Source organism: Mobula hypostoma, chromosome 8 (assembly GCF_963921235.1).
Source record: "Mobula hypostoma chromosome 8, sMobHyp1.1, whole genome shotgun sequence".
Taxonomy (NCBI): domain Eukaryota; kingdom Metazoa; phylum Chordata; class Chondrichthyes; order Myliobatiformes; family Myliobatidae; genus Mobula; species Mobula hypostoma.
This window is the reverse complement of record NC_086104.1, coordinates 113,969,505-113,996,490: the sequence shown is the minus strand read 5'-3', so window position 1 is coordinate 113,996,490 and position 26,986 is coordinate 113,969,505. Positions and strand designations below refer to the sequence as shown.

At 42.5% G+C, this 26,986-nt stretch overlaps 1 protein-coding gene across 3 annotated transcripts in view; it reads left to right on the top strand.

The window, feature by feature from the left end:
• The window catches only part of ttc13 (tetratricopeptide repeat domain 13), a 115,133-nt gene extending 93,018 nt beyond the window's left edge, over nucleotides 1-22,115 (top strand). The window contains exons 17-23 of one of the 3 annotated variants that reach the window (XM_063056627.1): nucleotides 3,174-3,258; nucleotides 4,882-4,988; nucleotides 5,530-5,665; nucleotides 13,752-13,831; nucleotides 14,691-14,769; nucleotides 19,258-19,337; nucleotides 20,444-22,115. In XM_063056627.1, coding sequence (XP_062912697.1) covers nucleotides 3,174-3,258; nucleotides 4,882-4,988; nucleotides 5,530-5,665; nucleotides 13,752-13,831; nucleotides 14,691-14,769; nucleotides 19,258-19,337; nucleotides 20,444-20,558 — 682 coding nt within the window. In that variant the 3' untranslated portion in view covers nucleotides 20,559-22,115. Of the gene's footprint in view, nucleotides 1-3,173; nucleotides 3,259-4,878; nucleotides 4,989-5,529; nucleotides 5,666-13,751; nucleotides 13,832-14,690; nucleotides 14,770-19,257; nucleotides 19,338-20,443 lie in introns of all 3 variants that reach the window. The other 2 variants (XR_010019003.1, XM_063056628.1) reach the window with 2 other exon arrangements.
• Nucleotides 22,116-26,986: the final 4,871 nt, after the last annotated feature.

Here is a 26,986-nt window from a genome sequence, read left to right as displayed (position 1 = left end):
TGAAGAAAGTGCAAAAATGGGTCTATCTATCAATTGCAAAAAGACAACGTGTGGTGATATCCAAAAAGAAGGAGAATCCTATCCGCAGGCTGAAAATAAACGGGGAAGACATAAAACAAGTACACAACTTTTGCTACTTAGGAAGCTGGGTGACATCAGATGGCAGGAGAATGAAGAGTATAATGACCAGTACTAAACTAGGCATGACAACCCGCCTCAGAGTACTGAAATGTTATATTTATCCAGTTATGTTATATGGCTCAGAATGTTGGACAATATCTAGTAACATGAGGAAATGAATTGAAGCAGCACAAATGTGGTTTTTGAGGAGGATGCAAAGAATATCATGGACGAAACAAATATCTAACGAGGATGTCATGAACAGAGCAAGCACAAAAAGAGAAATAATGTATGAGATCATGAAAAGGCAACGTAACTTCATTGGACATGTGATTAGGAAAGAGGAGTTAGAATGCACAGTAATTATGGGAAAGATTGAAGGGAAGAAAGCAAGAGGAAGACAAAGACAAAGACAAATGATGATGGAGACAGCAGCCAGAGAACTGGAAATGAATACCAATGAATTGATCCACTTGATCCAAAACAGGAGTGTGCGGGCTATGGCAGTCAAAGCTCAAACTGGGCATGGCACCTGATGATGATGTCTATAGGGAGTTTGTATATTCTCCCCGTGACTGTGTCATTTTCTCCATTTGCTCTAGTTTCCTTTCACATTCCAAAGACATAGAGGTTAGTAGATTGATTGGGTACATGTGGGAAATTGTGTGGCATGGGCTGGTTGGGCCAGAAAGGCCTGTTTCCGTGCTGTATCTCTGAATGAAATAAATAATAACAAAAATAATATGAGGTGCAAATGTTGAATCCTTTTGGTTTGAAACAGTGAATATGCTGCCTGTGTTACAGCATGTCTTGAAGTATATTGGTCTGCTTTGTGTGTGGTGGTTTGAAACCATTGTCCCAGCTATTTCATACATCCTCTTATCCAAGATCTGTAACCAAAGAGGACAGCTTATTCCACAGGGCTGCCCAGCTTTATGAGAGGAGTGTTGCTGGACTATTCTATTAACTGAGTGTTACATTTCCTTACTCAGTATGCCCATTAATGTTTGGAGGAGCACCACCTCATATTCTGTCCAGCTAGCCTCCAACCTGATGGCATGAAAATCAACTTCTCAAGTTCCGCCCCCTTCCCCGCTCTCTCTTTTCCCATTCCCCATTCCAGCTCTCATACCTCTTCCCTTTTCACCTGCCTATCACCTCCCTCTGGTGCCCCTCCTCCTTCCCTTTCTCCTCTCCTATCAGATTCCTTCTTCAACCCTTTACCTTTTCCACTCGCATATAACCATAACCATATAACAATTACAGCATGGAAACAGGCCATCTCGGCCCTTCTAGTCCGTGCCGAACTCTTACTCTCACCTAGTCCCACCGACCTGCACTCAGCCCATAACGCTCCATTCCTTTCCTGTCCATATATCTATCCAATTTAACTTTAAACAACAACATCGAACCTGCCTCAACCACTTCTGCTGGAAGCTTGTTCCACACAGCTACCACTCTCTGAGTAAAGAAGTTCCCCCTCATGTTACCCCTAAACTTTTGCCCTTTAATTCTCAACTCATGTCCTCTTGTTCGAATCTCCCCCACTCTCCATGGAAAAAGCCTATCCACGTCAACTCTATCAATCCCCCTCATAATTTTAAACACCTCTATCAAGTCCCCCCTCAACCTTCTACGCTCCAAAGAATAAAGACCTAACTTGTTCACCTTTCTCTGTAACTTAGGAGATGAAACCCAGGCAACATTTTGGTAAACCTCCTCTGTACTCTCTCAATTTTATTGACATCTTTCCTATAATTCGGTGACCAGAACTGTACACAATACTCCAAATTTGGCCTTACCAATGCTTTATACAATTTCAACATTACATCCCAACTCTCATCGCTTCATCCCCTGCCTCCCCCACCCACCTACCTTCCCCTTTCACATACCACCTTTTTAGTTTGTACTCCTCCTCTTCCACCCACCTTCTACCCCTTCCTTTCCAGTCTTGGCCCAAAATGTCACTTTTTATTCCTCTCAATAGATGGTGCCTGACCTGATTTCATTCAGCATTATGTATGTGTTACTGTGGATTTCCAATTTCTGCAGAATCCATGTGTTAATGGATATATTTTCCAGCTCTGATCATTATGATAGGGACCAGGTTGTTTTCATTTTACTATTCTGAATCAATTGCTATAGTTTTTGCATTAGGCATGTCACAAACCATCAGTCTGAATTAGCGTTCCTTGGGGTGTTTGGCTTGGCTTAAAATGTTTTTGTTATCAGCCAGGTTGTGAAGTATAATTTCACATTCATGGATCTGATGATCTGGCTAACCATAAACAATGTTTCTTGGGATCACACCATGTTCCGTGTTATCAATTCTATCCTGTGGAAGAACTTTCTCTGGAAATTTTTTTAACACAACCACACAAATTCTCACTGCTCTGCACACTCTGATCTAAAGTATAATATATGATCTAATTTTTGATAATAGGTTGAAATGTGCAGATAGACGTGAATGCCGAGATTTAAGATTAAAGATTCTGATGTATTTATCACATGTGCATTGAAACATGCAGTGAAATGCATTGTTTGTGTTAATGACCAAAGTTGTGCTGAGGGCAGTCTGAAGTGTCACCACAATTTCTGGCACCAACATAGCATGCCCACATAGCTTAGCAGAAGAACACAAACACAACAGACAGAACACAGCAAACAACAAGAGCAAAGCAAGCCCTATTCCTCTCTCATTCATCCAGATACACAGTCCTCTGAAGCCAAGATAGGTTGTCTTCAGTTTCCAGCAGATTTGTACTGTCAGGCATTGGGCTTTACAACCAGATCTACTATGACCTTTTTAAGTGGAGGAACAGGATCAAGTCACTGAGTGGTCTCACCCTGTTCCTCAACTGAATATCACGTTCTGTTCCCCACCCCACCCCCATGTAATTATTCTCTCTTTCACCTTGTGGCTGCCAGAGGAGGCCATGTTTATGTTTATATTAACAGTGCTTGTGCATGCAGAAGTGAACTGAGGAATTGGAATGGTTACAATGGAGCTATCATTTTGAAAATAAGAGTAACTTTTTCCTCTTCTTCTCCAGTGCAAACAATCCCAAGGGACTTTCGGACGTGAGAGATGCCCTAGAGAAAGTGAAAAAAGTGGAAGACCTCCTTCCAATCATGAAAGTAACTTTGCTAAAGAAAATGGTTTTGCTTTAAAAATAGTTTATGCTTGACTAGAAACATGTAATTAAATGATGCAGTTATTGAACTAGGAATCTAAGCTTGCACTAAGATACGTGAGTGTATCCATATTGTCCCTAGGTGTCTGTGGCTTATTTCAATTTGGATTCCATGAGACATTGCTTGATGAATATAGAAAGAGGCTATTCAGTCTATCGTGTCTGTACTGTCCCCAACCTGAACCCACTTTCCAGCACCAGGTCCATAGCCACAAACACAGGATAGGCACAGGAGTATCTGCAGATAGGCAGGGGTTCCTAATCCGGAGTCCACGGACCCTTTGGTTAATGGTAGGGGCCCATGGCATAAAAAGGTTGGGAACTCTGACAGGACATTATTAAGTACTGGTGGAAGGGTGAGTTAGTGGGTGGTGTTGTTGATCAGCCTTACTGCCTGGGGAAAATAACCTTTTGAGTCTGATGGTCCTCCTCCCCAATAAGAGTGGGACAAACAGTCCATGAGTATACCATGCAGTGATGCAGCTTGTTAGGATGCTCTGTACTGCATATCTGTAGAATAATGTAAAAATGTGTATACCCACCTCTCTTCAGCCTCCTCAGAAAGCAGAGGCTTTGCTGAGCTTTACTGATTGTGTAAGATGATTTGTGGGACCATGAGAGATTATGTGAGTTTGAAACTGCTTGGAGTTTCCACTGATGTAAAGAGGGGTATGAGTGATATGAGTTCTCCTGAAGCTGATAACCATCTCCTTTGATTTTCTTGCCTGTCACCAGGCTTTGACCTCTTCCACCTCCTCTCTGTCAGCTGACTCATCATTGTTAGTAATGAGCCCCCACCACTGTTGTGTGTCTTCTTCTTCCTCAAAGTTAAGTGGAAGCAGTAAATAACTTTAAAGCAGAGGTAGATAGATTTTTGATAGAGGTAAAAATTGTGCAGAGACATTCAAGATTCAGATTTATTTATTACGTGTATATTGAAACATACAATGAACTGTGCTATTTGTGTTAACGACCAACACACCCAAGGATAACATAGCATGCCCACTGTGCTCAGTAGAACAACACAGAACACAGCAGTAGCAAAACAACCCCCATTTCTCCCTCCCACCTCAGGGCAGGCCATCCTTAGCATCCAGTGGATTTAGACTCGCAGACAGCCAAATCTACCATGACTTTGTTAAGCGGAGTAACAGACTTGTGACCAAGTAGTCTCGCTCTTTAACTGAATGTCAGATTCTTCAAGTATACTTCCAAATATTATTTATTATTATTCCGCCCCAAAGAAGGGTCTCGGCTCGAAACATTGGCTGTTTATTCATTTCTGTAGATGCTGCCTGACTTGCTGAGTTGCTCCAGCATTTTGTGTGTATTGCTCAAAAATTATTTATTTCTGATGAGGTTTCGGGCTCTACCATCCTTTCAGAAAAGCGTCCCAGCCACTCTGGATGAAAATATTTCCTCACTCTTAACCTTTCAACCGATTAATGTAAACCTAAGCCTCTAGCTTTACAGCCCCTTGGTTAAGGGGGAAAATGTACTGAGTCTGGGTATGACCTTGAATTTGTCAATTGGTAATCTGTACGTTTGTTCTTTCTTTTGGAAGCAGTTCAACAGCAAAACCAGAGATGGCTTCACTGTAAACACAAAGGTGCCCAGTTTAAAATATCAAGGGAAGGAGTACGATGGTTTTACCATCACTATAACTGGTGACAGGTAGGTTGATCGTTACAAAGTACACTTAGTGACCACTTTACTAGGTACACTGGAGGGGAGTGGCAGAAGAGGTAAAGAGCTGGAGAAGGCGGAATCTAATAGGAGAGGACAGTGGATCATGGAAGGGGGAAGGGATACAGAGTCAGCTGAGGAGAAGAGAAGGTAATTGATGTTCGTGCCATCTGGTTGGAGGCTATGCTGGACAAGTATTACCATTGCTTCCTGTTGTTAGGTACCATTGTGATGAGAGTTTTGGCTATTTTAAGCTAGTTCCTCAGGGATGTGACCTCTCACAACCCCTCACTGATTAGTATGGTTAGTATGCAGAAATCTGTTGTGCAGATGTGTGTGTAAATTATTGGGACTGAGCATCATCGTTGAAGTAGAGTGTACCCCAAAATAGGCATATGGGTGCAAAGAGCAGTATATCTTATCACCATGTTATAAGCAAGCTTGATTTTTAAATGAATTACAACCTGAATTTATGAAGAAGAAATGAAATAACTTGGGTAATCCTTTCCTTTTATTTTGTATCTTTCAGAGTGGGAAACATGCTGTTTTCAGTGGAAACTCAGACAACTGAGGAGAGGACACAGCAATATCATGATGAAATAGAAGCACTGTATAAAGACCTTAGCGGCAAAGGAAAGGCGTTGATACTTTCCACTGAGCTTGGCGTAAGACTGCTCTCCCTAAAATCACAACTTTTGTAGCTGTTGATATACACTTGGTGGCCACTTTATTGGGTACACTTGTACACCTCATTAATGTAAATATCTAATGAGTCCATCAGGTGGCAGTGACTCAGTACAGAAAAGCATTCAGACATGGTCAAGAGGCCAAACATCAGAATAGGGAAGTGACTTTTAGTTCATGGAATGATTGTTGGTGCCAGATGAGGTGGTTTGAATATAGATACATAGAAACATAGAAAATAGGTGCAGGAGTAGGCCATTCGGCCCTTCGAGCCTGCACTGCCATTTATTATGTTCCTGGCTGATCATCCAACCCCTCAGAACCCTGCACCAGCCTTCCCTCCATACCCCCTGATCCCCATAGCCACAAGAGCCATATCGAACCCCCTCTTAAATACAGCCAATGAACTGGCCTCAACTGTTTCCTGTGGCAGAGAATTCCACAGATTCACCACTCTCTGTGTGAAGAAGTTTTTCCTAATCTCAGTCCTAAAAGGCTTCCCCCTTATCCTCAAACATATCTCAGAAACTGCTGATTTCCTGGGATTTTCACACACAGCAGTCTCTAGTCTTGACTTTACAGAGAACGGTGTGAAAAACGAAAACATCCAGTGAGCGGCAGTTCTGTGGATGAAAGTGCCTTGTTAATGAGAGAGGTCAAAGGAAAATGACCAAACTAGTTCAAGCTGACAGGAAAGCAACTGTAACTCAAATAACCATGCTTTATGACAGTGATGTGCTGAAGGGCATCTCCGAATGCACAGCACTTTAAACTTAGTGGATGAGCTACAGCAGCAGAAAACCACACTAGGTGGCACTCCTGTGACTAATAAAGTGGCCATTAAGTGTATTATCTGAACTATCAGTTACAGTCCATTGGGAATGGTTGGTCATGCATTCAGTCATGAATACAGATTTCTTTTTTACTCAATGGTTTGTTTAAGTTAACTAAAATAATGTAGATTTCCCTAAGCAATCTTCTTAGGGGGGTGAGGTAAAGGCCAGTGAGCCTGACATCAGTAGTAGGAACGTTATTGGAAATGTTATTGTGCATTTGGATAGTCAGCATGGCTTCATGCATGGTAGGTCATGTCTAACGAGTCTAAAAGAGTTGTAATGCCCTGGTTCACATTGTTTCTCTGTATGCTTTTCTGTTCTCTGTGTAAGCCGCTTGTTTGGGTTACCATTGAAGATAAGAGATAGGAGAATTGTGTGCAATTCTCCAATTAGGATGACCGGATTTAGGGGAGGTTTCTCTGGTGAGGGACACTAAAGTTGGGCTTGGGGCTTTTGTGAGGATGGAAGAGAGAAGAACACCGGAGAGAAGGGGTCGTAGGATTTGATCTGGAGCGGGGCTGTGATCCGACGAAGGCTGGGGAGATTGAAGGAGGATCAGTGAAGGGGAAACCATGAGCTCCAACTTGTGCACATTAGACTATTCCATTAAAATGGGCCCTTTTCTTTTTTTGCTTTTTCTTTACTAACCCTTTAGTCAAATTAAGAATTATAAAGCTAAATATTTTAATTGTATGCGGTGTACTGTCTGTTATTTCGTGGTAATTCTTTGTAACAGGGTAACGAATCATGCAGCATCCACCGAAATGGGGGATTTGGGGGGCTTTCACTTCAATCTCCCACATTTGGTGGGGCTGGGGATTATCATTCCCTAGACTTATGCAGCCAACGGAACCAGAGTGTTCTGAGGAAGTTACCAGGAAAGTGGATGAAGGCAAGGCATGGATATTGTCTACATGGACTTTACTAAGGCATTTGACAAGTTCCCGCATGTTCAAGAAGGTTCAGTTGCTTGTCATTCAAGATGAGGTATAAATTCGATTAGATGGCTGCCTCTGTGGAGGCTTGTGACTAGTGGAGTGCCACAGCTTTTGGTGTGGGGTCCAGTGTTGTTTTTTACCTATATCTTTTTGATATGCATGATAATGTAGTTAACTGGATCAGCAAATTTGCAGATGACACCAAGATTTGGGGTATAGTGGACAGTGAGGAAGACTATCATGCCTTGCACTGGAATCTGGACCAGCTGGAAAAATGGGTTGAAAAATGGCAGATGAAATTTAATACCGAAAAGTGTGAGATGTTATACACTTTGGGAGGACCAACCAGGGTAAATCTTACACAGTGAACAGTAGGGCACTGAGGAGTTCTGTAGAGCAAAGAGATAAGGGAATACAGGTCCATAATTCATTGAAAGTGGCATCAAGGGTAGATAGGGTAGTAAAGAAGGCTTTAGGCCTATTGGCCTTCATAAATCGAAGTATTGAGTACAATAGGATGTTATTTTAAAGTTGTTTAAGACGTTGGTGAGGCCAGTTTGGAGTATTATGTGCAGTTCTGGTCAGCTGTCTACAGGAAATATATCAATAAGATTGAATGAATACAGAGAAAATTCACGAGGATGTTGCCGGCACAGGAGGACCAAAATTATAAGGAAAGATTAAATAGGTTAGAACTTTATACTTTATTGTCGCCAAACAATTGATACTAGAACGTACAATCATCACAGCGATATTTGATTCTGCGCTTCCCACTCCCTGGATTACAAATATTAAATATTAAAAATAGTAAAAATTAGTAAATATTAAAAATTTAAATTATAAATCATAAATAGAAAATAGAAAAATGGAAAGTAAGGTAGTGCAAAAAAACCGAGAGGCAGTCCCAGATATTTGGAGGGTACGGCCCAGATCCAGGTCAGGATCCATTCAGCAGTCTTATCACAGTTGGAAAGAAGCTGTTCCCAAATCTGGCCGTATGGGTCTTCAAGCTCCTGAGCCTTCTCCTGGAGGGAAGAGGGAAGAAAAGTCTGTTGGCTGGGTGGGTCATGTCCTTGATTATCCTGGCAGCACTGCTCCGACAGCGTGCGGTGTAAAGTGAGTCGAAGGACGGAAGATTGGTTTGTGTGATGTGCTGTGCCATGTTCACGATCTTCTGCAGCTTCTTTCGGTCTTGGACAGGACAACTTCCATACCAGGTTGTGATGTACCCTAGAAGAATGCTTTCTTCGGTGCATCTATAAAAATTAGTGAGGGTTTTAGGGGACAGGCCAAATTTCTCTAGTTTTCTCAGGAAGTAAAGGCACTGGTGGGCCTTCTTGGTTGGACCAAGTCAGGTCATTTGTGATATTGACCCCGAGGAACTTAAGCTTTTGACCTGTTCCACTTGCGCACCACCGATGTAAAGTGGGTTGTGAGGTCCGCTACTCCTTCTGAAGTCAACAACCAATTCCTTTGTCTTGCTGACGTTGAGGGATAGGTTATTGTCTTCGCACCATGCCACCAGTTTCTTAATTTCCTCTCTGTACTCAAACTCATCATTACCCGAGATACGGCCTACAGTTGTTGTGTCATCAGCAAACTTATCTATTGAGCTTGATGGAAACTTGGCTACACAATCATGGGTGTACAGTGAGTACAGCAGGGGGCTGAGTACACAGCCTTGTGGGGCACCGGTGCTCAGAGTGATTGTAGAGGAGAGCTTGTCCCCAATTTTTACAGCCTGGGTCCTGTCTGTGAGGAAGTTGAAGATCCATCTGCAGATCTGAGTGCTAAGGCCCAGGTTTTTAGGAATCAGTTTTTTGGAATGATGGTATTAAAGGCAGAGCTGTAGTCAATGAAAAGGAGCCTTATGTATGCATCTTTGTTCTCCAGGTGTTCTAAGGAGGAATGTAGGGCCACAGAGTTGGCATCTGTCATTGACCTGTTGCTCCGGTAGGCGAATTGCAAAGCATCGAGGTTGACTGGTTGGCTGTGGTTGATGTGTGCCATAACCAATCTCTCGAAGCACTCCATAGCAATTGATGTCCGAGCCACAGGTCGATAGTCATTCAGGCATGCCACCTTGCTCTTCTTCGGCACTGGGATTATCGTTGCCTTCTTAAAACATGAGGGGATCTTAGACTGAAGCAAGGAGCAGTTGAAGATGTCAGCAAACACTCCAGCTAGCTCACTTGCACAGGCCCGGAGAACCCGTCCTGGGACTTCATCTGGGCCCGTCGCCTTCCTTGGATTTATCTTCAGGAACGCCCTTCTAACATCCTCTTCGCTGACGATGAATCTTGATGCCACCAGGTCCGGTTCATCCGGAGGGAGCGGGATGCTCCTCTTCTGTTCGAATCTTGCGTAGAGTACGTTAAGTTCGTCAGGAAGAGAAGTGCCACAGTTATTGATATTCCCAGCCTTTTCTTTGCGCTCAGTGATCTCATTTAGACCCTGCCATAGTCTACTGGCATCCCTCTGGTTAGCCTGGGCTTCCTCTTGACGCCCTTAATGGCTTTCCGGAGTTCACACCTGGATTCCGTGTAGCGACTGGTATCCCCGGACCTAAAAGCCACAGCTCTAGCCTTTAAAAGGGCCTTGACTTCATAATTCATCCAAGGTTTCCAGTTAGGGAATACCCGGATCGTCTTGCGAGACACACAGTCTTCCGTGCATTTCCAAATAAAGTCTGTGACAGCTGAGGCATACACGTCGAGGTTAACTGCTGAGTCCTTGAATACTAACCAGTCCGCTAATTCAAAGTAGTTACGGAGGACCTCATCTGTTTCCTCCATCCAACGCGACACTACTTTTGACACCGTGACCTCCCGCTTCAGTTTCTGTTTGTAAGCCGGGAGGAGGAGTACGGCCTGATGGTCCGATTTACTGTCAAAGATGGCGCCGGTAACTGGCGACTTTGCGCGTGCTCTTCCGAGCAAACTGCCCTCTCCACTATCCTATACCTGAGAAACCCTTCTAAACCTCCAATCTAGCAAGATCAAGATCAACAACACCCTGGCGAAGCTACTGACCCAGCTGGAGACCACCGCGCCAGAACGGCTTCTTAAACTCCAGACTGCACCTGGACCTGACGAGCGAGGCCCACCATGTTCCCGGAGACCCGCGGTCTGTTGGAGCGCTTGGAGACACGGCCCATTCTGACCAGCTCCTCTCCGGAGCAGACAACCACACAGAAGTGACGGCGGAGACCTCACGGTGCCCCAGACGCTTCCCCAGAGCGACCACCATAAAGCCCTGTTGGTGGCCATCCATAGCTGCCAGAAGTGAGGCCTCTGCCGCCGCCCTCGGGAAATCGAGCCTGAGGCTCGACTGGAGCGGAGGCCTCCGTAACCGTGACTCGGCTTAAGGACATGTTTCAGCCAGGAGCCCGGCCATCCGGGATTAAGTGTCGGCTTCGGGGCCCGACCCGGAGTGTACCGACGACGCGACCCGCTGGTCCACCAACCGCAAAGAGCTGACAACAACACACTACATCGATGGAAACCTGGAAAAGTGCATTACTTACTGAGGAAGCATGGGAAAAGAGCTGGGCTGCTGGTCAGATTGAAGCTGAGGGGCTTCAGGGTCCCTATGCCCACCATCCTACTGGCTAATGTGCAAGCCATAGAGAACAAGGTGGATGGTCTTAACCTACTGCAGGGAGATGCAGAACTGCTGTGTATTCTGTTTCACCGAGACCTGGCTCTCCCCTGCCACCCCCGACTTTATTATTTGAAATGAAGATTGAGAGGAGTTTTAATGGAGGTATACAAGATTGAGGGCTATAGAGAGGATAAATGCAATGCTTTTTCTACTGAGGTTGGGTGGGACTGCAACTAGGGGTCATGGGTTCAGGGTGGAAGGTGAAAAGTTAAAAGAAAACATGAGGGAAAACTTGTTACTCAAAGGGTCATGAGAGTGTGGAATGAGCTGTCAGCGCAAGTGACGCATGCGAGCTCAATTTCAACGTTTAAGAGAAGTTTGGATAGGTACATGGATGGTAGAGTGTGGTCCCATGCAGGTCAATGGGAGTACGCAATTTAAATGGTTCAGCATGGACTAGATGGGCTGAAGGGCCTGTCTCTGTGCTGTACTTTTCTATGACTAAGTAATTGCAGTCATGTATCACCAACTGTAATCATCTCATTATCATTGAGAAATAGAGTTCCAGATGGCAGAGTGACCACTTAATTAAATTGATGTGAACAGTCTCCCACATACGATTGGTTGTATGGAAATTTAGTTACATGATGTTGATGCAGTTTACCGTATTAATCTAGTTAGGTTTTATCTGTGGGCTTCAGAGTTGAAAAATCTGATTATCTCTCAAGTTCAGCCCTCCAGATCCTGTTTTCTTAAGAAATAAATTTAAAATGAAATTCCATCAAGCTGGGGTAAAGAGCAAAAGAGTTTATTAACTGTGGCTAAAATTGTCAAATGTTTGTGGTCATCTGGTGAAGCAACAATGAAATCTCACTGAACATCCACTGTCAGTGAGTGGGAATAAAAGGATCCTTTCCTGTGGTTGACTGGCAGTGACTAGTGGTGTTCCGCAGGGCTTGGAGTTGGGATCGCTTCTTTTTCTGCTGTTTATCAATGATTTAGATGACGAAATACATGGCTTTGTTGCCAAGTTTGCAGATGGTAGGAGGATTGGTGGAATGGCAGGTAGTGTTGAGGAAACAGATAGGCTGCAGAAGGACTTAGACAGGTGAGGAGAATGGGCAAAAGAGTGGCAAATGAAATACAATGTTGGAAAATGCATGGTCATGCACTTTGGTAGAAGAAATAAATGTGCAGAATATTTTCTAAACAGGGAGAAAACCTAAAATTCCGAGATGCAAAGGGACTTAGAGGAGTCCTTGTGCAGACTGACCTAAAGGTTAACTTGCAGGTCGAGTCAGTGCTGAGGAAGGCAAATGCAATGTCAGCATTCATTTCAAGAGGTCTAGAATACAAGAGCAAGGATGTGATGCTAAGGCTTTATAAGACACTGGTGAGGCCTCACCTTGAGTATTGTGAACAGTTTTGAGCTCCTCATCTAAGAAAAGATGTGCTGGCATTGGAGAGGGTTCCGAGGAGGTTCACAAGGGTGATTCCAGGAATGAAAGGTTATCAAACCAGGAACGTGTGCTGTAATATATGATGTAGGCGATCATGGTCTTTCCATGACTATGATTGTTCTTGGCAAATTTTCCTACAAAAGTGGTTTGCCATTGTCTTCTAGGCAGTGTCTTTACAAGACAGATGACCACAGCCATTATCGATACTCTTCAACGATTGTCTGCCTGGCGTCAATAGTCACATAAGGAAGACTTGTGATAGGCACCAACTGCTCACACGGCCACCCACCACCTGCTCATGTGACCATGATCAGGGCGGGGGGGGGGGCAAAAACAGGTGTTACACCTTGCCCAAGGGTAACCTCCTTTGGTAGAGACGTATCTCCACTCCACCACCCCATTATCTTGTTAGCTGTTCAGATTCTCTCAAGTGATTCAAAGATGATTTTGCGGTCCTTCATTAACCACCATTCAACACAAAAATCACTCAAGTTCTTACTGCTCCGTGCACTCTTTTCTAATGTAGACTAGAATCTACATTTTCAAGTGGCTGCAGCTAGTTGCTTTTCTAACACCCCTAAATACCAAAGAAACATTCCCATATTTTAAAAGACTGATTATGATCTACAGTTGAACAGCAAACAAAATGCAACAATATAATTTCCAAATAATGGGATTTGTAAGTAGTTTACCATAAGACATAGGAGCAGAACTAGGCTATTTGGCCCATCGAGTCTGCTCTGCCATTTAAACGTGGTTGATTCCTTTTTATCCCCTTCCTCAGCCCCTCACCCTAGCCTTCTCTCTGTAACCTTTGATGCTGTGGCCAGTCAAAAACCTATCAATCTCTGCCTTAAATACACCCAATGACCTGGCCTCCATAGCTGCCTGTGGTACCAAGTTCCACAAATTCACCACCCTCTGGCTAAAGAAATTTCTCTGCATCTCTGTTTTAAACAGACACTCCTCTATCTCGAGGCTGTGCCTCTTGTTCTAGACTCTCTCACCATGGAAAACATCCCTTCCACCTCTACTCTGCCTTGGTCTTCCAACACTCAAAAGGTTTCAATGAGATTCCCCCGCCCCCCCGCCACCTTCCTTCTAAATTCCAGCGAGTATTGACCCAGAGCCATGGTACTTAGCACAAAACCTCTGCCTACTCTGTCCTTAATTGTTTAAAGTGATGCAGCTTTAAAGAATATGGCTAATTTTATTTTTGACTTTTGACAGGAAGCTGATGCAGTGTGCAACCTTATCCTTTCTTTGGTGTATTACTTCTACAATCTAATGCCTCTCTCAAGAGGATCCAGGTCAGTGGAGTACAAATCTACAGTTTTCAGAGTTTTGTTATAAGATGAGTAGGCTCCTTTTTTTTCAGACAACCTTAAGTTGATTTTGTCCGTAAGTTGATATTGCAACAGTATCTTCTCAATATTGTAATCGATAGCATCAAATGCACACAGGACAGATATGAAAGAACAATTACTGAAAGTGCATTGGGAGTGTTTTTTTTTCCATTTTGAGTTGTGACCATTCATCTGGACTATAAGATGGAGGGGAAATAGCCAGTATAAAAAGGTGGAGATGGGGTGCAACGAGAGCTGGCACATGATGGGTAGATCGAGGTGAAACGGGGATGATGGGCAGATGAGGAAGGGAAGAGTATGAGTAGTGCCAGAAACTGGGAGGTGTTAGATGGAAGTAACAAGGGGCTGACGATGATGAATCTGATGGGATTCAAACTAGATGCAGTCTGGACAATCACTTCCCCAGGCAACACAGTTGCCATCCTGATCTCCTGGCTGCTGGTCGTATTAATTCTGCTTGAATCCCACACCAACATGTTTGTTCCCTGCCTCCTCCACTGACATTGAGGGTAATCACAGATTAGAGGAGTATCCCTTGAATTGCCCCTGGAGAGTCTTTGCATGCTCCACCTTCCTCTCCTATCAGATGTCAGCCAGGGAGGGGTCACATCTGCTACAGTGTAGTCAGATGGTAAATTTTCTGCTCAAGTTGTACATTGCAGAGGAAGATTGTAAAAGAACAACCTGAGACCAATCAGGAAAAGTAACTGACACTCTGAATAGAAGCCAGTAGAGTTGTGTCTTTGCTCTGACATGTGTTGGATTCTGCTGTGTTCTAATGGCACTGTGTTTGGTTTTCTAGTGTAGTGGCATATTCAGTAATTATGGGAGCACTAATGGCTAGTGGGAAGGAGGTCACAGGGAAAATCCCCAAAGGAAAGGTAAGCTCAGTCTGCAATGATCAATTCCGGCTTAGAAAAACTTGTGGATTTATACACAACATATACCCACTGGCCATGTTATTAGATACAGGAGGTGCCTGATAAAGTGACCACTGATTGTATTTCTGTATGTGGCCCTCTCATCCACCTCAGGGTTCAAAGTGTTGTGCATTCAGAGGTGCTCATGGTTATCTGAGTTACTGTCGCCTTCCTGTTAGCTTGAACCAGAGTGGCCATTCTCCTTTGACTTCTGTCATTAATAAACCATTTTTGTCTACAAAACTACCGCACACTAGATGTTCTTTTGTTTTTCACACTGTTTTCTATAAACTCTAGACTGTTGTGCATGAAAGTCCCAGGAGATCAGCAGTTTCTGAGATACTCAAACCGCCCAGTTTGGCACCAACAACCACCCCATGGTCAAACACACTTGGATCATATTTTCTTCCCCATTCTGACGTTTGGGCTGAACAGCAGCTGAACCTCTTGACCATGTCCGCATGCTTTTATGCATTGAGCTGCTGCTGCTGATTGGCTGATCAGATATTTGAATTAATGAGTAGACATGCAGGTGTACGTAAGAAAGTGGCTACTGAGTGTAAACTAGGTACATTAATCTTCGTGTTAATAGTTTAGCGGCCACTGTCTCTGAAAATGGATCAATAACGATGGACAATTTAGGCCTTGGTTTCATTACATGCTGTTGAAGTGCACCCTACGTATTAATTTTCACCTGTAATTATAGGTGTATTTAATATTAGCTTGCTCATTTCAATCAAAGAAATTTTGAAAATTCTCACCTGTCTCACTGAATCATGAGGCTTTAAGCCATTGATGGAGCTGTACTATCAGCTTTGATTTCATCCTTTTACACTCCTTTGAAATGCCCTAATTGTCCTACATTATATGGTAGTGTAGTGGTCAGTAAGACTCTATTACAACTTGGGATGTTAGAGTTCAAAGTTCAATTCCGCCATCATCTGTAAGGAGTTTGTATGTCCCCCTCATAAATGAGTGGATTTCCTCTGGGTTCTCCACAGTTTCCTCCCATGGTCCAAAGATGTACCAGTTAGTGGATTAATTGGACATTGTAACTTGTCCTGTAATTAGGCTAGGGCGTTGTTTCCCAACTGACGCCCCTGAAACATCTTCATACTTTCCAATGTCCCCCTGAAGCACCTAAAACTTTCCAGTGCCCCCCTGAAGCACCTTCATACATTCCAGTGCCCCCCCAAAGCACCTTCATACTTGCCATTGCCTCCCTAAAGCACCTTCATACTTGCCATTGCCCCCTAAAGCACTTCCATACTTTCCAATGCCCCCCTAAAGCATCTTCATACTTTTCAATGCCCCACAAAGCACTTTCATACTTGCCATTCCCCCTCTTTAGGCACAATGTACTTTCCAGCACCACTATAGTGTAATAATATGTCTACCATATGCTAACATGAGAAAAATTATCTTGCTTTAAATTTTTATTTGTACCTGTGCACTGTACAGCAGCTTCGATATCAATGTGATCTTTGAGCTTGAAGGTTTTTAGCAAGAGTTGAGTGTCTAGATGCAATTGTGACAGCAAAAGCCATAAATCCCCACGTGTAACAGTGTCCAAGCACGTTCTCTTTTTTTGTGAATATGTAGTTCACTGCATTGAAGCTTCTTTCAACAAGGTAGGAGGGTGAAAATGCAACGAAGAGCAGTTTGGCTCTTCTCCAAAAACCAGGAAACTTCGTTTGACAACATAGCCACATACCACAAAAGCTGACATTTTTGAAAAACATTTTGTTGCTGCTTCATTCTGAATTTCAATTACTTCTACTTGCAAGCTCTCTTCCTGTTCTTCCACCTTGCAAAGAAATGGGTTAATTACCCAGTCCAGAATTTCCAGCTCGTTCAAATCCTTGATTCGATTCTGAAAATCCTTCTTCAGTGACTGCAGCTGTAAGCAGAACTCTTGCAAAGAGTACTGTGAAACAGTGCCATACTTCCCATGCAGGGGAACTGAGAACCATCTTCTTCCAATGTTGTGCTTGTATATTTCCAATTTTTCAATAAGAGTGGACACTGCACTTTTTGCCTGGATTAAATTGAATTCTCACCCTGCAGTTTCATATTTAGAGTGTTCATTTTGTCATGCAGATCGGCTAGGTGTGCCACATCTCCACGTAGTTCAATCTTGCTTCCCAGACTCTGGTCAACTTTGAGCAAAAATTCAACCGCAGTATTAAAAAGATCAAAGAAACGTTTTAAGCAACAGCTTTTTGACAGCCAACACATTTCAGTGTGAAGAAGCAAGCAAGCATTCAAACTCTTAATCATTATCTTGGCATAACTGGCAAAATATATTTAATGGATGAGCTTTAATTTTGTTGATGGCAAATAGTGCAAGAGTTATATGCTTGAAAAAAGTCGCTGGCTGAGGTTTTAGGCTGCGAGATATTGATGATAAATTACACAATGGATTGCAAACAGACTTGGAATTTCTTTTTTCATAAATGCCACTGAACCACCATGACGACCTGTCATATATGGTGCTCCATCTGAACACCACCTTATATTCCATCTGGGTAGCCTCCAACCTGTTGGCATGAACATTGACTTCTCTAACTTCCATTAATGCTCCACCTCCCCCTCATACCCCATCTGTTATTTATTTATTTATATTCTTTTTCTCTCTCTCCTTTTTCTCCCACTGTCCCTTCACTATACTCCTTGCCCATCCTCTGGGCTTCCCCCCTCCCCCTTTCTTTCTCCCTAGGCCTCCCGTCCCATGATCCTCTCATATCCCTTTTGCCAATCAAATGGCCAGCTCTTGACTCCATGTCTCCTCCTCTTCTCCTATCATTTTGGATCTCCCCCTCCCCCTCCCACTTTCAAATCTCTTACTATCTCTTCTTTCAGTTAGTCCTGACGAAGGGTCTCGGCCTGAAACGTCGACTGTACCTCTTCCTAGAGATGCTGCCTGGCCTGCTGAGTTCACTAGCAACTTTTATGTGTGTTGCTTGAAATTCCAGCATCTGCAGTTATCCTCGTGTTTGCGTTCCTAATGAGAATACTTTTATCCTCAATATACATTTTGAGCTCATTGTAGATTGATTCTCCATTGACATTTGTTTTTAACTGTTTACAAAAGAGAATCTCTTCATAAACATTTCCATTTTTTGATAAATTGTACGTACACCATTAGCAATGTCTTGTTGTCTAGCACAGTAGACTCATCTAATTGTATACCAAATTCTGTATTTTTGTAGCCCTATACATAGTTGATACTCAATGTCTTCATTCATTTTGTCAGCTACAGAGTTATTACTGAAAGGTTTTGATTGTAAAATACTGGCATCCATTTTGAGAACAGTGGTGAGAACTTCTGATACAGCAAGTGTTACTAATCTTTCACCAGTTGTATGAGATTTTCCACACTTTTTGCGATCATCGTGGAAATGTTATAAGGAGCAATGGGACTACTATCAAGGTCATTTTTAGCCGCCTTGGCAAATGACTTGAGTGTTCAACACTCTTCAAATGCTTCTTTCGTCTTCTGGAACTGAGTAATACCATAGTAGCCTTTTCAGGTTGTCTTTTACACAAGTGTTCCTGTAATCTTCATGGCTTCATTAGACAGTACAGTATTACACATAGGATACCTGTGGTGTCGCTGATCTGACAAGAACGGAATAAAACCATACTCCAGGTATGTAACATTGTATTGATGCATTCTCTGTAGAATTCAAGGCTTCACGCGATTGCGCAGTATGATTTATCCATCATTAACAGGGCTAAATTAATATAAAAAAAAACACAAGCTAGAAATTGAAAATTGTAAATGCCTATCAGATATTGATGATGGTAGTGAGTTGACATGGTTGCTCAGTTCCAATGTCTCAAATTAGAGTGTCACTTGCTACCACCCCTCCCCCCAGAATCTTTATTCCTCTCCATGACTTCTATTTCCCCGAACGCCCCCTTAGGACACATAACCATCCCCCAATGAATGGGCTGCTGGCTCGAAGGGCTGGAAAGGCATAAATTAACTAGTTAAAGGTACTTTATAAAAAATACAATTTCGTGATGGGTTCATTATGGGGTGGGGACAGCCCTATTAAAACATGTTGTGGTTCGGTCTAACTGTCAGAATACTTTGCATGCTGGCAAGTTTACCTCATGTTGGCTTGCTACCACTGTAGGGTTTTTCTGGTTTAAGTCAGTACATCCATTAATAGAGCTTTATCTCCAGATATGGTTACTGATTGAAGTGTCTGTTGTATACAAGGGCTAAGAACTGCATTTTCCCAAACTGCAAAGCTGCAACTAGTAGGCCATGCTGCAAGTGTGATTGTGTTTAGCATCATTAGTACCAGAGGGCCTGAAGCAGCCCCTTCATGTTGGGGCAACTGGACATTAGTTAAAGTTTTGACTTTTACTTAATCCAGTCCTTGTTGTCAGGTTTTTTTCTGGATTAGTGACTAATCATGGTTTCATTCTTTTCAGTTAGTGGATTTTGAAGCCATGACAACACCGAGCCCGGAGGCATTCAGTAAAATAGGAAAAAGCTGGATGAACTTGAAAAGGTGACGAATTTAGATTCTTCAGTTTAATGGAACTTTGGATTAATGTCTTGTAGAATCCTCAACCATACATTCTGCTAATTTATACTGACTCCCACTGTGCATTTCTGTATAACATGGAAACCTATAATTATTTAAAAGCCAGCTGGCGGTGTGTGGCTCCATACTGATTCTGTCTGGTCTAAAATCCAATTGGAGGTGTAATAATTAGGAAGCAGATTTCATTTGCGTGATATGTTGAGAGCTCTGTATCACACTCAAAATTGGCACATAATTCAAACAGAATTCACATTTCAGCAAAGATTACAGAGATTAATTGTATTTGTCGCATGTACATCGAACCATCAAACCATACAGTGAAATGCGTTGTTTAAGTCCAATCCAATCAATAAATATGGTGCTAGAGGCCGCAACATCGCGGAGGTGTTGCTACACTTCCGGCACCAACATAGCATGCCCTCAACTCACTAACCCTAACCGTGCATCATTGAAGTGTTGGAGGAAACCCACTGGGAAAAGCTACAACTCCTGATTCTGCAGATGCTGGAAATCCAGAGTATTATACGCAGAACACACAAATGCTAGTGGAACGCAGCAGGCCAGGTAGCATCTATAGGAAGAAGTACAGTCGACGTTTTGGGCCGAGACCCTTCTTCCTATAGATGCTGCCTGGCCTGCTGCATTCCACCAGCATTTTGTGTGTGTTGCTTGCATTTCCAGCATCTGCAGATTTTCTTGTGTTTGTATTATACACAGAATGCTGGAGGAACTGAGCAGGTCAGGCAGCCTTGATGGAATGTCAGTGTTTCAGGCTGAGACCCTTCATCAGGACTGGAAAGGAAGGTGAAAGAAGTCAGAGTAAGAAAATTTGGGGAGGGGAAGGAGTACAAGCTAGAAGATGACAGCTGAAGCCAAGTGAGGGGAAAGAAAGTGGTTGGGGAGAGGGGGGGATGAAGTGAGAAGCTGGGAGGTGGGTGAATCTTCACAGACTCACTCAGAAGGCTGATGCATTGGTTACTGTATTGTTTTAATTCCTGATTTTAAACACAATGATGCTAATGCAATAGATAGTCTGATATTATTGCTTACGTCATCCTTTTTCTCTTTAGCTTGCCAGCATCGTACTCCAGTCTTCCATCTGTCTTGGATACTTTTCCAACAAAAAGAACAATGATAGAAGCACTTAACACAGACTCGTCTTCCCATTGTACCAAGAACTCTTAGGAATGTCCGAAGACAGAACAAAGTGCAAGCTTAGCTTCACATTAAGTTATTTTTGTAATTAAAAAGATGTAAGCAAATGAGGTCCATTTTGATTTTTTTGGGTACTTTTTGATACTGCTTAATTTAATATTTAGAAGAAAAAGACTTAAGCCTCCAAACTTCATTATACAAAATAATGGCTGTTGATCATTCCTTATTTGGATATACTAAAGTGCAGTACTTAAAGAACGGGTTGATAACATACAAGGAGACTACTACCTGGCTATATGAAATGCAAACAATTTTCTTGGTGAACAAATTACTTTCCAATCACGCCCTTACAATCACAAACTGCATCATGTATAGTACCGCCAGAATTATCTCTTCCTATTTTTGCTTGCTTAATAAACATTCCCGAAAACAATTGTAGATTTCAGAAGCTGCTGAATTTTAGTGGACAAGATAATGGTTTTAGTTTATTACATTTTGGTGGTTTGGCTTTAGCGGCTATCATAATTTGTAGGAACATTGTGAAGATGCTGGATCTGTGACTGAAATTATTTTCGAATTGTCTTCTTTAGGGGCTTCTAGGTTAAGCAGCTTAGCAAATAAATGAGGGTGCAATTTGCATAAGAAGTATATGCAAAGCTATCATGGCTATGGGACTGCGTGGCTAAGATAGTCAGGACGATCTCCAGTATCTTAAATTTACTTTGGGGGCCAGAAATTCTTTTAATCTCTTACCTGGCTGTGGGCTACACAGATGTGTTAGCTTTGTGTGAACAGGAACTGGAAACTAGGACATGTTTACTGAGGAAAGTGCAATCTGTTTCCTGCTAAGCAACGAGTTCTGAGCCTTTATCAACATGTGTTTTCCTTTAAGAAGAAAAGATTTTATTTTAATGCCTGGTTGGTTGACATTTGATTTTGTTGCTTGAACAACTTTTTTTTAATGTTTTTTTGTTGTGAGTTATTTCCTTCAATAAAGGGGATCTATACCTACCACATGAAACAAAGTTTGCTCTACATCCATCTTCCATGGCAATCCTTCCATTTTGGGTGATTTTCTCAATGCCACTGTGATTCAATTTTAAATTTGCACTGTATTTTCTTACTGTTTTGTTTTTTTTCAGAAACCTAAATATAAATATGTATTTCTTCTACATTATGGTAGAACTATCGGTGGCATTTTGTATGTTCTTTGTTTTCGTAAAATTGTATGTTCATGTTATCAAACATTTTGTAAAGGATCAGTTTTGTCTTATTAAAAGATGCTTTCAATCTGGAGTTGCTATTTATGTAGAACAACATAGGTTGATGGCTAATGAGCTCTTCAAACTAGGTCAGTGCTGATTAAATACCTTCTTCCTACACCTCATTATCAAGTAATTATCAAGTTATAAGTATAACGGCAAGGTCTAATGGAGGTTTATAACATTATGAGAAGCACAAACAGACATTATCTTTTTCCTAGGGTTGAAATATAACAGAGGGCATGCATTTGAGGTTAAGAGGGAGTAAGTTCTAAGGAGAAGTGAGAGACCAAGTTTTTTTACAGAAAGTAGTGGGTGCCTGGAATGTGCTACCTGGGGTGGAGGTAAAGGCAGATACATTAAGAGATTTTAAGAGACTTGTAGATAGGCCCAGTGAGAACAATAGGAAAGGGTCATTATGTAGGCAGAAGGGATTAATTTAGGCTACGTCTACACTACGCCGGATAATTTTGAAAACAAAGCCTTTTCTCTTCGTTTTGACCTTCCGTCCACACTAAAATGGCGTTTTCATCCCCCAAAAATGGAGATTTTCAGAAACTCTCCAGAGTGAATAAATCTGAAAACGCCTAATATCCGTTGCAGTCTGGACGAGGTAACCGGAGCTTTTTAAAACCGCTGTCATGATGTGCCGGAACAGATGGCGGCAGCGCGGCATTTCATTGTTTTCTTCTTATTATTATTACTACCTTATTGTCACCAAACAATTGATATTAGAGCGTACAATCACAGTGATATTTGATTCTGTGTTTCACAGAACCTAACAATTTCAGAACAGACGGCAACGAGACTGAAGCTAGAAGAGTTAGAAATGTGCTCACCAAATACTTTGACCCATAGCTTACTGAATAAATAAGTATACTCACTTTGCCCTGTTTTCCATCCTTGCTTGTCTGAAGGTGGTTTACCTATTTATGCAAGTACTTCTCTGACAATAGATGTGTAACAGCCTAAAGTAACATTGTATGGAAATACAAGATAACACTGATGCAGACATGTTTTATACAGTTAACAAGGTGCTTTATTAATGCAACAGAGTTGGTCAGTTTTTCAATGTTCGTCGTCAGCCGGGTCATACCGTCCGTGAACTCCCTGTCGGTTGCCTCCATACGCTCCAGTAATTTTTTAGTTTTAAGTCCTCCTGCGCAAGAGCCAAGAGCAATTCCTTTAAAGTTTTTCTACTCTGTAACTGGACAAATGCGCACCAAGTATACCTTTTCCTCTTGTTTTCTGTGTGTCCGGCGCATGCTCAGTAGAGGAGATTCGCCCAAATATCCGTCTGATGTGGACAGAGATAGTTTGAAAAACGCTTAGTGTGGATGCCTGTCATTTTTACTCAAAACCGGCGTTTTCAAAATTATCCGGCGTAGTGTAGACACAGCCTTAGTTGGCCCTTTAATCACTAATTTAATTGGTTTGGCACAACATTGTGGACCGAAGGGCCTGTAATTTGCTGTAGATTGTCTATGTTTATAATATTATAGGCTGGAGGCCCTGTTCCTGTGCTATACTGTTCTATGTTCTAAGTGTTTTCTCCTTGATGGTCATTGACTTAAAGTTTTATCCAGGCTCTTTGATGCGCCATAATTTGGATTGCTTTACTGTATATAAAAAATATTCTGGCCCATTTTATGTGGGAAATGAATTTTGTACCTGCCAACATTTGAGGTTCTTGCCTGCATGTGCACTGTAGTCTTGAAGTCAGTTGTTGTTTGCCACATTTTTCTTTACAAATCAGTATTGGATTTACTATGTGGAAAACCCTTAGTGGACACGAATAAGGAGAACTGGCTACCACAAGGAATAACACAACACATGCATTTGGGGATGTCAATAAGCTTTTGAGGCAAAAAGGAAGGGAGGACTGCTGATAAGGTAATGAAAGGAGGGGGCTGGTGTGGTGAGGTGAGGCTTGAGTGAACCATTGTAAATACAAAGTGCTACACATTCCATGCATCAAATGGGTGGAATTTGGACTGCCATGTTCTGCTAGAGATATTCACAGTGTAAAGGTGTATTTCCAGGATCCTTTGCGATAAGGATGAAGTCCGCATCCAGTCCTGTCATTGAAAGCAATTAAAGACACAAAGCAAAGATACATAAAAGTGATTATTGTTTCTTTTATTGGTCAACTGCCAAACAAATTTGATCTCGCCAATATATCACACTAGGAATGATGGGATGTCCCATTGATGGTGGGATAGACCTGGCTCCACGAACAGTAGTAGTAGGAAACTTACCAGAAAAATATTCTGAAGGACTTTTTTTTTGGAACGGCTGGTTCTAATCAGAGATGGCCAGCACAGTATTATTGAATACAGATCTTATCTGACCAACCTGTTAAACTATACACAAAAAAAGTGTATTGATGAGGCAGTACAGTAGATGTGATTTATGTGCCATTCAGTAAGGATTTTGATAAAGATGGCTCCAAAAGTTATTGCCATGTGAAGGATCCAGGAAACTTGGTAACTCGGATCCAAAATCAGGTTGATAATAGGAGGGTGATGGTAGAGGGTTTAAGTAATTGGATGCCTGTGATTAGTGTTGTTCAACATCAACATATGGCCAAGTCCAATAACAGTGTAAACATTTGATAAATGCACCTATACAATGAACTTAACAGATTTAGGCATGAGAAAAGGAGTAGCTGTTATGATAAAAGCAACTGGTGTTGATAGAACAATTTGTCAAAAAATGCTTTTGATAACTATTTACATTCCAGATTTTTATCACCAATAGCCACCTGGAATCAACCATATAATTAGCTTCAGTATTGTTCTTGGTGACCACGAAACCTAAACATTTCAAAAATGGTCCTGATATTTTCAATAGTGGGGGAGCCTAGGAACAGGGGGCACAGCCTCAGAATACACAAAGGAGTAGATGAGGAGGGTGGTGAATCTGTGGAATTTAAAACAGAAGTCGATAAGTTCTTGATAAGAAAAGGTGTCAATGGGATTGAGGGGAAAAATAAACCAACCATGATCAAATGGCAGGGCAGACTCAATGAGCTGAATGGCCTAATTCTATCCTCTAGTATTTAGACCATAAGGCCACAAGACATAGGAGCAGAATACGGCCATTCAGCCCATCAAGTCTGCTCTGCCATTCCATCCTGGCTGATCAAGTATCCCACTCAACCCCATACACCTGCCTTCTCACGATAACCTTTGATGCCCGAAATAATTAGGAAATTATTGATTTTCACTTTAAGTATACCCACGGTCTTGGCCTCCACAGCTGTCTGTGGCAGAGCATTCCACAGATTCACTACCTTCTGGCTAAAAAAAAAACTCCTCCCTACCTCTGTTCTAAAGGGCCACCCCTCAATTTTGAGGATATGCCCTTTGGTTCTGGCCACCTCCACCAGAGGAAACATATTCTCCATATCCACCTCATCTAGTCCTTTCAACATTTAATGCAAACAACAGGAATTCTGCAGATGCTGGATGAACATCGACTTCTCTAACTTCCGCTAAGGCCCCACCTCCCCCTCGTACCCCATCTGTTACTCATTTTTATGCACACATTCTTTCTCTCACTCTCCTTTTTCTCCCTCTGTCCCTCTGAATATACCTCTTACCCATCCTCTGGGTCAACTCCCCCCACTTGTCTTTCTTCCCGGATCTCCTGTCCCATGATCCTCTCGTATCCCCTTTTGCCTATCACCTGTCCAGCTCTTGGCTCTATCCCTCCCCCTCCTGTCTTCTCCTATCATTTTGGATCTCCCCCTCCCCCTCCAACTTTCAAATCCCTTACTCACTCTTCCTTCAGTTAGTCCTGACGAAGGGTCTCGGCCTGAAACGTCTACTGTACCTCTTCCTATAGATGCTGCTTGGCCTGCTGCGTTCACCAGCAACTTTGATGTATGTTCCTTTCAACATTTAGTAGGTTTCAATGAGATCCCCGAGCATTCTTCTAAATTCAAGTACAGGCTCAAAGCTACTAAATCAGACAACCCCAACAGGCGGACCCCGAGAACCAAATGTCTGGACCGTGCCGACCCACTGGCACTTACGTGAATGCACCTGTCATAATGTAAATAAAGCACGTGCTGCTCTAATTTATTTTATCCACATCCCACACCGTACACTTGATGTATGCCCCCGTAGAGCGTGCGATGCCCAGTTGATTGAAACATGTGCAGTTGATATGTTGGTGAAGTTTTAAGACATGATGAGAAAACCAAGAAAACCATTGTGGAGCTATTAAAGACAGTGCCGTTGTCGGCTATCACGGTAACAAGAAAAGTAGAATTTTAGTGGAGGAGTGTTTTTCCAATCTACTCACCGATTTGGAGAAAGCAGAAGCTATATCACTAGCCATAGACCCATCCTGTGACCGAACCGATATGGAACCGATATCTGTGTTCGCAAGATATTTTGAGGGGAAGACCTTTCCGGAAGAGCTACTTTGCTTCCTCTGCCTGGGCGCACAACTGGGGAAATAATTTTTAACAAATTGACACAGTTCTTTGAGAAGAACGGCTTAGATGGGTGCAAAATTGTGTCCGTTGTCACCGATGGGGCTCCGTCGATGGTGGGACAACACATTCACAAATCAGTGTTGTGCGCTAAACTGTGGGGAAATGAAAGAGGCAATGGATATTGTGACGAGACTGGTAAATTTTGTTTGTGAGAGTTCTAGTCTGCAACATCGCCTTTTCAGAGCATTGCTGGAGGAAATGTCAGCGGAACACAAAGATCTTTTGCTGGATAATAATGATCGCTGGCTGAGCAAAGGCCCTGTGTTGGAGAGGGTGTGCAACCTGCGCGATGAGCTTGTGTCATTTTTATCCAGCCTGCAGAGCCAAAAAGCCCAAGGATTTAAGAGGTTTTTAAGTGACAACAAGGTGATGGCACATGTTCTTTTTTTCTGTGACATCATGTCTCATCTGAATCAACTTAATCTGCAATTACAAGGCAACAACCACCATGTTGCGGACATTGAACCTATCCGGTCAAAGCTGAACCTTTTGGAGACATTCACGGGAGAAAGTTGCACTTTCCACATGAAATGTGGGAGGATCCAGTGATGATGGATTTCATGACGAGCGTGGCAGAAAACTTCAGGGAACGATTTGAAAGCTCCCCTAAACTCTCCGGTGACATCCTCCTCTTCCTGAGACAGCCGTTCTCTGTTTCGGCCGACGGTCAGTGGACTGCAGAGGCCAAA